The 11,805-nt window shown below is 38.4% G+C and overlaps 2 protein-coding genes across 2 annotated transcripts; one reads left to right on the forward strand and one right to left on the reverse strand.

The window, feature by feature from the left end:
- Nucleotides 1-709: 709 nt before the first annotated feature.
- Nucleotides 710-6,524, reverse strand: LOC146463955 (protein BCCIP homolog). The gene is made up of 8 exons (XM_085083843.1): nt 6,372-6,524; nt 6,187-6,261; nt 5,333-5,413; nt 4,578-4,703; nt 3,591-3,775; nt 2,518-2,545; nt 2,010-2,162; nt 710-1,294 (listed from the first exon to the last, which is right to left on the reverse strand). Exons 1-8 carry the CDS (start codon nt 6,507-6,509, stop codon nt 1,121-1,123), a joined length of 960 nt encoding a protein of 319 aa, XP_084939969.1. The 5' UTR covers nt 6,510-6,524; the 3' UTR covers nt 710-1,120.
- Nucleotides 6,525-6,541: 17 nt separating this feature from the next.
- On the forward strand, nt 6,542-11,239 carry LOC146463956 (CDK2-associated and cullin domain-containing protein 1-like). Its single transcript, XM_085083844.1, has 8 exons — nt 6,542-6,716; nt 6,834-6,957; nt 7,948-8,050; nt 8,626-8,721; nt 8,949-9,045; nt 9,474-9,563; nt 9,705-9,846; nt 10,276-11,239. The coding sequence occupies exons 1-8, from the start codon at nt 6,668-6,670 to the stop codon at nt 10,322-10,324; spliced, it is 750 nt and encodes a 249-aa protein (XP_084939970.1). The 5' UTR covers nt 6,542-6,667; the 3' UTR covers nt 10,325-11,239.
- The last annotated feature ends 566 nt before the right edge of the window (nt 11,240-11,805 follow it).

Consider the following 11,805-nt stretch of genomic DNA (forward strand, 5'->3'; position numbering starts at 1 on the left):
ATGAAGGAATGCCATCTATTCCAAATATTTACATTTTATAAGCCATTTTCTTTCTGAAAGTGTAAAAGGTTGTTCAAGCTGATAGTGCAAGACAACCTAAAAATTAAGAGGCTAATTATTTGCAGACTATGAGTAGTCTACACCAAGCAAAACACCGGCGCTGCCAAGAAAACTGCCTCCTGCAATAAGACTAGCGGTCAGGATCCGAAATTAACTTTTTTAGGCAGGCGCCAACTGGCGACTGAATCTTTTTTTTTCAGTCGCCATATGGAAAAATGTGGTCGCCAAAAAGTGTCAATAACATTTTTCCTTTGCAGTAAAACACAAACCAAACTTTTTGGTTGCCAATTTTTCTCTAAGAATCAGAACAAAGAGAACGCATTTGGGGCAGCAATGGCGATTTTTCTGCTAACGAATAAGATTAAATTCAAACACGCTGATCGTAGCTGTGAAACGTTGTGGTAGATTTATAACAACAAGAAAATCAGTTTTATACTTCAAAATCAGCGGAAAGGTAAAAAGTAAGTGACCAATTGGCGGGCGGCTTTGAATTTTATTTTAATCGATTTGGCTGAAAATCAAAGTTATTGTTTGTATAATGATCGTGGCATGAAATAGTTAATCGCCCGTTGGCGACCAGTTGTGAAATTCTGGTCGCCAGTGCAAAATTTTCAGTCGCATTGGCGACCAGGAAAGCGCAATTTCAGACCCTGGCGGTGCATTTCCTTATGGTAGCTCAGGCGTTTCACTCACTTTATATAAAATTACTATCCATGGGAAAATTAAGGGAGTACTTGGAAGTCGAAAATTTTTCACTGTCTCATGCTCCCAGCTTTAGCCTCTTTCAGGCTCTCATCCCCTCTCTTCAGATTTCCCTGCTATACCAAGAGCATTGAACAGGCTATCAAAGCCTATGTGCATCTTTGTGCTCTCAGGATAAGGAAGGCTGCACCACAGCAAACACATGATTCTGATTTATCCACCCCCAAGATTGGAGGAGTACTCCATAACTCCATATTAGTTGCACTGTGATTCAATCAAAAATGTCTTGTGAGAATTAACTTTAAAAATTTCCTTGACTTCAATGTCCAGCTGCACTAGCGGTTATAACGCTCACTTCCTATTGTGTGAGCATGGTTTGTATGCCTTCTAGTGCTTTGTCAAATTTGTCAGCAGAAAGCAACAAAACTGTTCTGTAAGGTTTTAGTTCTGAATCATCTGAAGTCCATCTTCCTGCTACAAGTGTCTCTTCGGAGCTGGTGCTGGCTTCAAAACTGAAGGACAGTTGACTTTCCTGTAAATAAAAACAAAAACAACCTTACAGCAATTCATGGTAGCTTTTGTTGGAAATGAAAATTTCAGGAGTTATAGTACATTGCATTGCATGACATAAACTGTGATGAACAAGTCAGAAGTAGTTGCTTAATAAATTATTATCAATGTACGATACCTTAAAACTGTTAAAAACTGGTCCCGAGTTTTGTTTACCTTAGCAGCCAAGGAATATCAGCCATTATTAAAAACTGGATCGTTGTATAACGCAATTCCAGGGATTTGATTGGTTCAGCAGCCATGGTATATGAGCCATTATACCATGCCCGAGTGAAAACGATTATTAAATTCTGTTCTGGTTGTTCTTGCAAAGCGAAATCAGCAAGATCTAGCAATATTTCTTAATTGTTTTAAATAAAACTATTATCCCACTCGCGCTTGTTGGATATGAGATGATTATAGCCAACTCGGCGCTACGCGCCTTGTTGGCTATCTATCATCTCATATCCAACGCGCGCTCGTGGAATAATAATATTGTTAATTATACCCAATGCATAAATCATCTTGTGTCAAATGCACACTCGCAGAGCAATAATATTGTTATTTATTTTTACCAGTTAGAAGAATGTTTCACTTATCAATTCCAACAAGGTGTTACACTCAGGGTTTCTGACTATAAAGCATGATATACTATATAGCAGGTGAATTTTGCCAGCCACCAAGAAATTCATTCTCACCTTAAGAAACACTTCATCCTCCACATTAATAAAATTCAATAAACTTGCTGTCTTCTCTACTTTGGCCTTTTTTCCCTTTTTGTTAGATTTAGTCTCCATGTCTTTGTATGTCTTGCATATTATTGCAAAATAGGAGAGTGGTGTGTCCTGTCCCTATAAAATGGTTTTAAAATATGTTACTGTTAAGATATCAATCTCATTATTAATAATAAAGTACCTTTTACTTGTTCAAAATTAAATCCCTACATGATAAAAAAAATTAATAGCTTCCTCATTCAGTGGACAGGTGTATATTACAGCCAGGGTACTTATTAGCAATTTCAGCCTGGTATGTTTACACACAGTTGTTTTAAGGGGACTTGTATTACTTCCTCCTCGGAAGTAATACAAGTCCCGTTAGAACAACTGCATGGAAGGCTAGCTGGTATGAGAAGAAACTTAACGATCACTGCAATAAGGTCACTGTCCATTGAAACTGCAAGAAAACAAAATAAAGTAAACTACAAACCTTTTTACAAATTTTCTTCAGTTCAGATCTAAGGAAGAAAAAAGGAAGATATTTTTTGTCTTTAAACCTGTTTTCACCCTATAACACTGAATTATCTGACTGTAATGGTGCTGGCATCCATAGTCCTGTCACTTCAGATTTGTGCATTTTCAATTATTATTAGTTGCGTCAGTCATCACAGAATGTCCTTTTGTAATGTGCCTATCATATACCTGCCAACTCTCACACATGCATGAGTCTCACGCCTGTGGACTAAAGACATCTATCTCGCGTATCAAGGACAACTTCTCACGCCTGACTCACAAATCCAGAAGAGTTGTTCTAAAAAATTGCATTTCATTTTAGATTTGTTATGTATTATTATTTTCTTTGCTCTTTGTAACAATCACAAAAGTTTTCAAATGTCTACAGTCCGTTTGAATCGTAAGTGTTCAAAGGCCTTCGGAATATCTTCGGACATTTTTGGCAACGTTCGGAAGTCTTTGGAAAAGCGTTGGAAATCTTTGGAAGTGGCTCGGATGTTTTTGGAAATTCTGGTCATGACGAGACAAAACTCTCACCCATTTGACTCAGAAAAAGTTGACAGGTATACTATCAATAATTCAACCTTCAACATACCCCTTACACCCACCCTTCTCCCTGCCCTGGCCCTGCCGAGTAGGGCATTTGACGTAAGGCATTCCAGAGGGTAGGGAATTTGAACTTTACCTGGATGAAGTGGGGAATTTGAACTAAAGTGTCAAGTTTACACCTTTCTTCTTGTCTGGCACAAAACATGTGGTTTCTGATCCAAGCATGAATTCAAGTGGGAAAATATAGCTTTTTGCTCACTAAAAAGGGTCTCCACAAACTTTGCAGTGTTTCCAAAGGTATAATTTAAAAAACTTAATTGAATGTTAATGAACCAGTTTCCAAATAATGTATACCAAAAATTGGAACATTTGTTTTTGGGAAGGAGCATTTGATCATCAAATTCAGCACTAGGGAGATTGCCTGGGAGGGGGATGTTGAAGTTTTGGCCTTGGTTTTAAAATATTATTAATTTGAATTTGAAGCAAACAACAAATTCACACCTTAATGTTTTGTAAACTGGCACAGCAATCTGTGGTGGAATATTAATGAAACGTTCATTTATGAGAAATCCCACAGCATGCTGTCCTTCCATCACCTCCTCAAATTCTTTTTTCGTTTCTTTTGATCCACACTCCCTGCATTTATCAACAAGTAACTTCCTTAGCTGCTTAACTGCATCATTTTCCTGTGTAAAAACAAAGAGAACAACAAATGTCAACCACAAAGAAATAGTAAGTAGAAAAACTAGAAGAAAAACTCCACAGGATCCTAACAGGATCTTTCTGACCCTAAGCTAAGATCCTGGATGATCCTATACCTCTAGGATCTTATTTTAGCTCCTGTAGGATCCAAATTAGGACAAGTCTGGTTAAATGTAGTTTAGGCAAAGTTCACCTCAAGACAATGCCACTCAACGCTTTTTCCAGTCACAGGACACAGGCCGGGCAGTTTATGGAGTTCTAGTAGGGGCACCTTGTGATGCATACATGCCGCTGTCTTCCTTACAGTGCTCACTGGAAGTGTCACTTGCTTCCAGTGCTCAGTGGTTTGGCTAAAAGTAGCAATGTCATCTGCAGTTTATTGTTCCCACTCCAGTCCCCCTTCCCCCCCCCCTCTGACTTGCTCAGTGTGACAGTGCCTGGTGGTTGCCATTCGCAGGGTTGCCATGGATACCACCTTGTTACCAGAGTTCCATCCAGCTCCATCATCTTAAATCACCTCTTTCCAAGCTCATCTATAGGTGATGTGTTTTCTAAAGATCTTGCAGGATTGTGTAAAATCAGATAGGACCATGCCCAGAATCATACAGAATCCTGCACAAAATCTTATAGGATTTTGAGTACGAACCTAAAAGATTGTTGCCATTTAGGTTCCTTTAATATGATCTTGCACGGGATTTTTACCAGGAATGATATGACTTTCCCCTAATACCATGCTCATGTTTATCACTGATCGTGAACTGTAGTAAATAATTCTTAATTTCCCACCTGGTGTTTTTTAAGGTTAATCACTGTTGTTACTCCATACACATCTTCCTCTGAATCTTCTGCCTCCTCCTCGGTGTCTTCCTCTTTACTTTCACCATTGTTTTCATGATCTTCGTCATTTACAACCTTGTAAATAAATGAATTTATAACTAACAAAAAAAAGAACAGTTTATATCCGGCCTCTTCATTGGGCAGAAGACAGCGATTCATTGGCAGTTAAAATCCAATCCTCTAGTAAATGTTTGAGGATTACATTTTACAATGCAAGCACTAAGCAACATCAGGAGTGATTCAGTAACTTATATGATGGATAGCTGAATTAGAGAAATCTTACTAAGCAAAGCGCAACTCCAGTTAGTAGCACAAATCAACTTAGCAAACACCCTCACTGTACTATAAGTTTTTACTACTCTTCCTTATATGGAATGCTGGTCTGTTGCATACTAATTCCTATTTCTGTAATCAGCAACTTGTTTACAAGACTAGTCCGTCTCCAAACTCCCAACCCAGATGGCCAGGGGAAGTCCTTAATCAGGCCTATTAGACTGCTCTGCCCAAAAGGGGTAACTTTTTCAGGATGGAAGTATGTAAAAGCACAAGGCAGCAGATAAAACATTGGAGCAATGTTTCCTGTAGGAATTCAAGGCCACATGCAAAAACTCTGGTGAATCTGAGCTGAAACAACAAAAAGTGTTCTCAAGAGTCATTTACATCAGTTATGCTCTCAGCTTCAATTTATTATTTTGAAAACATACCTTGATTATAGTGGCTACTTCAGGTTGAGATATTATCAGATCACAAAGTTTTGATAGATCCACAGTACTCTTTTGGAATAGCTGTAATGTTAGTCATAAAACAGAAAATGTAGGTTAATCAGGGACTTTGTCCTAAAAATAATTTTGAGTCTGAATTTAGCCTAAGATTCAGCTTTCTGAGAGTCAGCAATTTTCCACTTACCGTATTTTCTCGATTAAACCTTGACCCCTAATTAACACCGGGACCCCGATCAAACGCCTGGGCCCCGATTAAACACACCTGGGCTGGGTTGTTCAAAAGCCGATTAACGCTAATCCAGGATTAAAAGTTAACCAAGGTTTTCATCGCGCTCATTAAAGATGATTTTAAAGGCTCATTTTAACCTAATGGTAAAGAAAAGTCTAAGGGAAACTGATTAGCTTAATCCGGCTTTGAACAACCCGGCCCTGGCGTTTATTTAAAAATCGGCAGTTTTGACCCGCGTTTAAACGAAGCCAGTGTTTAATCTGGGTCCGGTGTTTAATCGAGAAAATACGGTATATGCCCATCCTCCCATATTGTCCAAGAGTCTCCCACATACGGAACAGATCACCCGTTTTACCAGATAAAAACAGCGCCCCCCCCCCCCCCCCCTCCTCCTCCTCTACCCAGACACCTTGCTAGATATTGGTGAGGAGGGAATAAAGATATAATTTGAAGGTTGAGATGGACCGTAGCTCCCCATAATTTTGCATTTCAAACTAAATTATATCAATAACTGAGCTCTTCTGTGGTGAAACAGTAGTATCACGTAAGCTTAACAAGTTAGTACAAAGCTTATTCCAATCCAGGGTAGCTAGAACTTTAGACTTACTTGTTGTAAGAGGCATCTTATACCACTGAAATCTTCTTCCCTTGGAGGGAAAGCTTCGAACTCAACAGGAATTTCCTGCAAAAAGAAAAGTGAACAAATTTGGTAAGGTTATCTAATTCACACGTGGTTGCTGAACCGTCTCCCAAGTTGTTTCCTGTGGTTTATTAAAACGATAAAATGCTCACCATATTTTCATCAAAACTTTCATCTGATGCATCCGAATGCGCCTCTGAAGACGACTCTTCTTCAAATTCTTCATCACTGTCCTCTTGTCTTCTTTTCTCTCCTTTTTTCCAAGTCTGTTCCGACTCAGAGTCCGCCATCTTGAATCTTTCACTCGACCCATTCTTCCCGCATAGAGTAGAAAAACAAAATGGCGGACGATTGAACAAGCTGATAGCGGAGGAAAACAACTCCGATTTTTCCTTACCCGTAAAGCTTGTCATGCTCCTAAAGACTAGTCACGGAGAATTCAGCAATCATGTCAACTGAAGGTGTCTCACAAAACTCGCTACTTAGGCAATCAAGAGGTAAAGTTCAGCAAAAACAAAAGGGCGCCTAAATTTTGCTTATTCGACGGATCATTTAAACTGATGTGAATTTGGTAGACCTAACTGGTGCAATTTTCTCATTGTGTCTTGCTTCAGTGACCTCTGTCAATGATGAAGATTATATCGCTTTGCATTGGCCAAAACTGGAAAGAGCGATTCTGTTGATCTTACAGCAAAATCCTGGGCAATTTATCCCGATTTCTTACGAAGAAATGTACAGGTGAATTAAAGCTTAAGTTATTTACAAGCATTGGAAGTTAAGTCAGTTAGCTTACTCATTTGTTTCCACTAAAACTCTTCCGGATAAGATTCAAGTTTCATTTAATGAAGGGTAATCTTAGTGAATCGCTTGTTAACAAATTAATTGGCGGATGGGTTTCAAGTTTTTTGTTAATCCAGTTAACCAGGGGCGACCCTAAAAGCGGGAACAGTGGAACAGCGGAAAATTAACCCGTTATCCAAAAAAACGGAATAGGTTAGGGTTAGGGTTATAGTTTATTTGGGGTGATTTTCCACCATTCCATCTTTTGGGATTTGGGGTGATTTTCTGCCATTCCGCCATTCCATGTTTTAGGATTTGGAGTGATTTTCCACTGTTCGGCTTTTAGGGTCATGGTGAAAATCAGTGGCAGAATGGCTTTGCCTAAATTGATTTATGATAACATACTGGGTCCTTAAGGGGTTTAGGTCACTTCAGCTGCTCCGAGGGGTGACCAACACTGAACAACAAAGCATGGGATGATGTCCCTAGACATTAAAGAACAATGGAGCGGCAGATTATCGGGGTTCAGTAAAAATAGAGCTTAGAATAGGTGCAGGCTCACTGACTCCAAGATATTTAACTGGTCAGCTCTGTTTCTGGGATTCATTACTTTCCATATGCATAGCTCCGGTGCACCAGCCTGAGAAAAGGAATTTTAGTCTATGATCCAAGTAGGGCCAAGATTTAAACCTAGTTTCAATATATGATAAATAAATGTATCACAACATCGCAAGCAATCACAAATGGTTTGTGATGGGATGATTGCAGACAGTTTGCATAAGTGGAAGAACAGGAAAGATTTCTGCACAGTGCCATACATTAATGGTGCATACACCAGCGTAATGTCACACCAATACTTATCCACAAACAGTGGGCATGAATAGAGTTTGAGTTGTATGCATAATCATGACTAAAGCTTTCTTCCTTCTTTCCTTTTCCAATTTATAGTACTGTATATAAATGTGTGTGCCAACAATATGCTGACAAGATGTACAGCAGTCTTATTGAACTTGTAACTTCTTATCTCAGACGTGTTTCTGAAGAACTTCAGGTAATAATACAACAATCTATCAATATTAAAACTGGAACTTGTCAAATGATGCTCATGAGGATATATATGATATATGAGTCAGCAGTTCAGCCAAAAAGTTATTCTAGGTGGAGGTTCATATTGTTTTTAATTACCTTCATGCCAATGCTTTAGGTGGAATGATCTGTTGTTTCGATGAAAATCATTGTTTCAATGAAAATCATTATGCCAATATTTAATCCAGAAATTGGTTTTGTTAACAAATCTGACCTGCAAATTATAGCCTGCAATAATATTTATTATGACCTGCAGCTTAAAGCTATGTACAGTTTCACTGCTAATGAGATGCCACTATTAAGGCCCTTTATTACGGTTCCTATCCATAAATTAATGGCCTGTTACTACCAGGTTAATGGGCTGAAAACTAACAGGTCCTTCCCTACGGTAGTCAATCTCCCTCCTTTTATTAGCAAGACACCTCTCCCAGTAGTAAACTTTGTTTAATACTATTATTGATGTTGCTGTGTTTTTTTCTTGAGCCACATTCCAGCTGAATTTTTCAAACATTTCTTTAAAATGTCATTTTGTTATTGAAGATAACTCCAAGAGAAGCTTACCTGGAGAAGTTTAATTTTGCCATGGCCCAGTTCTTTCAAGCTGTTAGTGGTATTGTTGCGATCTTTAGTTACATGGTAAGATTTTTAGATTTTATGATTTACAGAACAAGCATGGGTAATCCTCTTATCTCTTAAATGCAAAGTAAGCTTAACAATGTGTACTTATCTACAACCTGTATGAAACTATATGCATGTATAGAAACAAGAAACAGAAAGTAATCTCTCAGATCATTTTTTGTACCTTTTACTGGATTAGGTTATTACCAAAAAGTTTTGTCTAAATTTCTGTTTTTATCCTGCAGAATCGATTTTATGTTTCACCAAAGCTTCAAACTGATTTAAAAAAAGAATTGTGGAAGCTTTTCACTGAACTTGTTGCTGACAATGCAGTTCTCTTTGGTGAGTATCCCATGTGTGAAGTATGTTGTCTTGAGCTTTCTTTTTATTATTATGACTTGAAAAATCCATGTTTGTTAATCTCAAGTCCTGTGCATCGTTAACCACTTCACCTTAACATCTACAACTGAATGCATCTACAGTAGACAACATTTATTTCCTCTTAAAAACTTTTACTCTAAAGTCATTATTGGCCTTCACTCTGACTGACCCATTTGTTTGTGCTTAGTCTGGTAATCTCAAATGAGTGAATTCAAGCAGTTCATGCCTTGTAATGTTCAATCAACTTCATAGGCCTCATGTACTTCACTAGTTACTTGTCTGAATAATTTATTGTACGGTGGATGTCTCATAAAAGCTGATCAAACGAGTGCAAAGACTGTTCTTTATACATGTCTCTGTGTTTTTTTGTTTTTTTTTTTTTTTTTTAGCCGTTATTGAGGAAGTATCATCCAAACCATTTGGTGTTGATCCTCACATCATGATGTCCATTATCAAAGGACTGTACTCGCTCAATCCAGGTAAAGCCTTTCTCCAAGCCTAGTGTGTCGTCAGGGTGTTTCTGATGATCCAGAGTATAATTCAACTAAGAATAGAGGATATAAATGAATCTGAGGTAATTGAAATATCTTTCTTTTTTTCTCTCTGTTTTTGTCTTGCAGCGTTTTCAAGGCGCAATCCAGTCTTGTTTGCACGTTTTATCCCTAACCTTCTGCCAGCCACCCACTGTGATCAACTACCAAATCTAATTCAGGAGGATCGTATGTTGCAAGAGGAGCTTGTAACTACTCAGGGTTTTACAAGGTGAGAGTGAATGACTCCCACAGAAGACTAGACTACTACACCACTTTCTCAACCAACTAGGAGTAAATAAATCAAAACTAATAAATATATCAGGACTTTGCTTGCTTACAATTTCCTACACTTCGCATTTGCTAAATGTATTTTCTTCGAGTTTTGATTGGTACATTATGTTTTTGGCATCCATTGGGTTTGATCATAGCAATAACTTTGGTTTTGGTGTTACAAAGTTCTCTTTCACAAAGCTTGAGAACATGCTCTGCATCAGGTCCCATTACAAACTTCTACCAAGGCTGTGTTTTCTTATTTCTGCATGGCCTTTCGTGTACATGTTTGTACCTGGGAAGTAATCCATTCTAACTTGCCCAAACTTAATACAGGAAACTTGAGTCAAGAAACTTATAATAACAATTTTATTTTCTTCTCGCTTAGGGAGGACACGGGGAGAAAAAGAAGAGGTGACGATTTTCAAGGCAGATAAAACAGAGAACCCATGTACAGCTCTGTTCTAAACGTGTTGCAGATGTCTTTGCGGATGAAAATCGAGGAAAGATGAAACATAAAACAAGTCACTTAGTCTAAAGTTTACCTTGATAGGCAACCAGGACTAATTTACAACCATTGCAAACTTGTTCATGTTTCAGAAAAGAAAATCATGTTTAGGAAGTACATATTGCAATTGGACCCTGAAAATCTGTTCCAAAGGCATCTCTTGCAAGCTGTTCCATCCATTTAACCTTTTCACTCAAACGCCCAAGTTCAAAAACAGGAGGAAATTAGTATTTTATTGTAAAATACCATAACTGCAAAGTACCAAATGAGAGAAGTGCTTGGTAGATTTCATTTGAATTTTCACTCTTAAGTCATCTTTCCACAGACTCGAAAGTTGCAATCAAATAATTATGAAGCATAGTAAACAGTACTGCTCAATAGCATTCACCAGAATGGTCATACTTTTAAGATTTTATCCACAGACTCAAAAGTTGCCACCACGTAGACTGACAACGAGTTGTTTTTGGGAGTAAAAGAGTGAAAATGGTTTTCTTAAAATTAATGTCCTTCACTCTGTGGGGACGAGTCCGCCAGTGTACAGAAAGTTGAACTTGTAGTTATTCTAAGGACACGTGAGTCGGTAGTTACTTCATGCCAAAATAAGTGCCGTGGAGCAAGTTAGACTGAAGAGGTTTTGGCCGGTCAATCCTTACCGTCTTCATCATTTTTATTACTTTTAATATTTTAATTTAATAGCAAAATAAAGCAGTTCCTGACAAGACAAAGTACAGATGAACCTGCTTAGGAGAAACTTCAGGCTCCCCAGATTTGTTTGATCTAAAATCTAAAAAAATGATTATTGCTGTAATAAAATAGTTATTAAATTATTTTGTTTTGTACTATACTGTGTTGTCCTTTTCCATTCATAATCTGATTTCCCAATCGACTGCGAGTAGCCGCTTATACTTCTTACGGATAGTAAAGAGAATGATACACGCGAGCGAGCGCTAAAATCGTGTATTTCGCTCGAGTGTGTTGAGAAGTTCGCCAAGGAGTAGTCCGTTATTTTCGTTAGGGACTAAGCGAATTGCAGGTTTCCCACCGAGCCTGTGTACAGCCGCCCCTTTCCCTCAGGAAAAATCGGGTACAACAAAGGAAATAGGACACGTCTACACGCAGGCTACACCCACCGAGCCGTTATTTGGATGTTCATTGATGCTCCCCCTCCCCCCCCCCCCCCCATAGAATTATTCCGTCATCACTCAGGAGAGAGTTCCGTAAGTCGTCACTGATAGTATTGCGCAAGTAAAAGTCAGCAAGGGGGTTTCTGCTTTTACAACGGATTTGTTTTTGTTGAAGAAAAGAGTTTTCATTTAGACCCGAGTGGGGGTACTCCCCCATCTAAGCCAAGAAGTCGATTATCCAGGGGTAGTCTCCTGTATAAGGTATCAACATATGTTCGGTATGGTA

This window comes from Pavona decussata, unplaced genomic scaffold, assembly GCF_977016875.1.
Source record: "Pavona decussata unplaced genomic scaffold, jaPavDecu1.1 SCAFFOLD_173, whole genome shotgun sequence".
Classification (NCBI taxonomy): Eukaryota; Metazoa; Cnidaria; class Anthozoa; order Scleractinia; family Agariciidae; genus Pavona; species Pavona decussata.

What these genes read in the sequence shown, in the direction of transcription:
- LOC146463955 (XM_085083843.1), bottom strand. Translation starts at nt 6,509, where the DNA reads ATGGCGGACTCTGAGTCGGAACAGACTTGGAAAAAAGGAGAGAAAAGA. An exon ending in TAAGATGCCTCTTACAACAA is followed by an intron (nt 5,414 to 6,186) that starts GTAAGTCTAAAG and finishes CTAACATTACAG; the next exon opens with CTATTCCAAAAGAGTACTGT. An exon ending in TGAAGAAAATTTGTAAAAAG is followed by an intron (nt 2,163 to 2,517) that starts GTTTGTAGTTTA and finishes ACCATTTTATAG; the next exon opens with GGACAGGACACACCACTCTC.
- LOC146463956 (XM_085083844.1), top strand. Translation starts at nt 6,668, where the DNA reads ATGTCAACTGAAGGTGTCTCACAAAACTCGCTACTTAGGCAATCAAGA. An exon ending in GCTACTTAGGCAATCAAGAG is followed by an intron (nt 6,717 to 6,833) that starts GTAAAGTTCAGC and finishes GTCTTGCTTCAG; the next exon opens with TGACCTCTGTCAATGATGAA. An exon ending in TTGCGATCTTTAGTTACATG is followed by an intron (nt 8,722 to 8,948) that starts GTAAGATTTTTA and finishes TTTATCCTGCAG; the next exon opens with AATCGATTTTATGTTTCACC.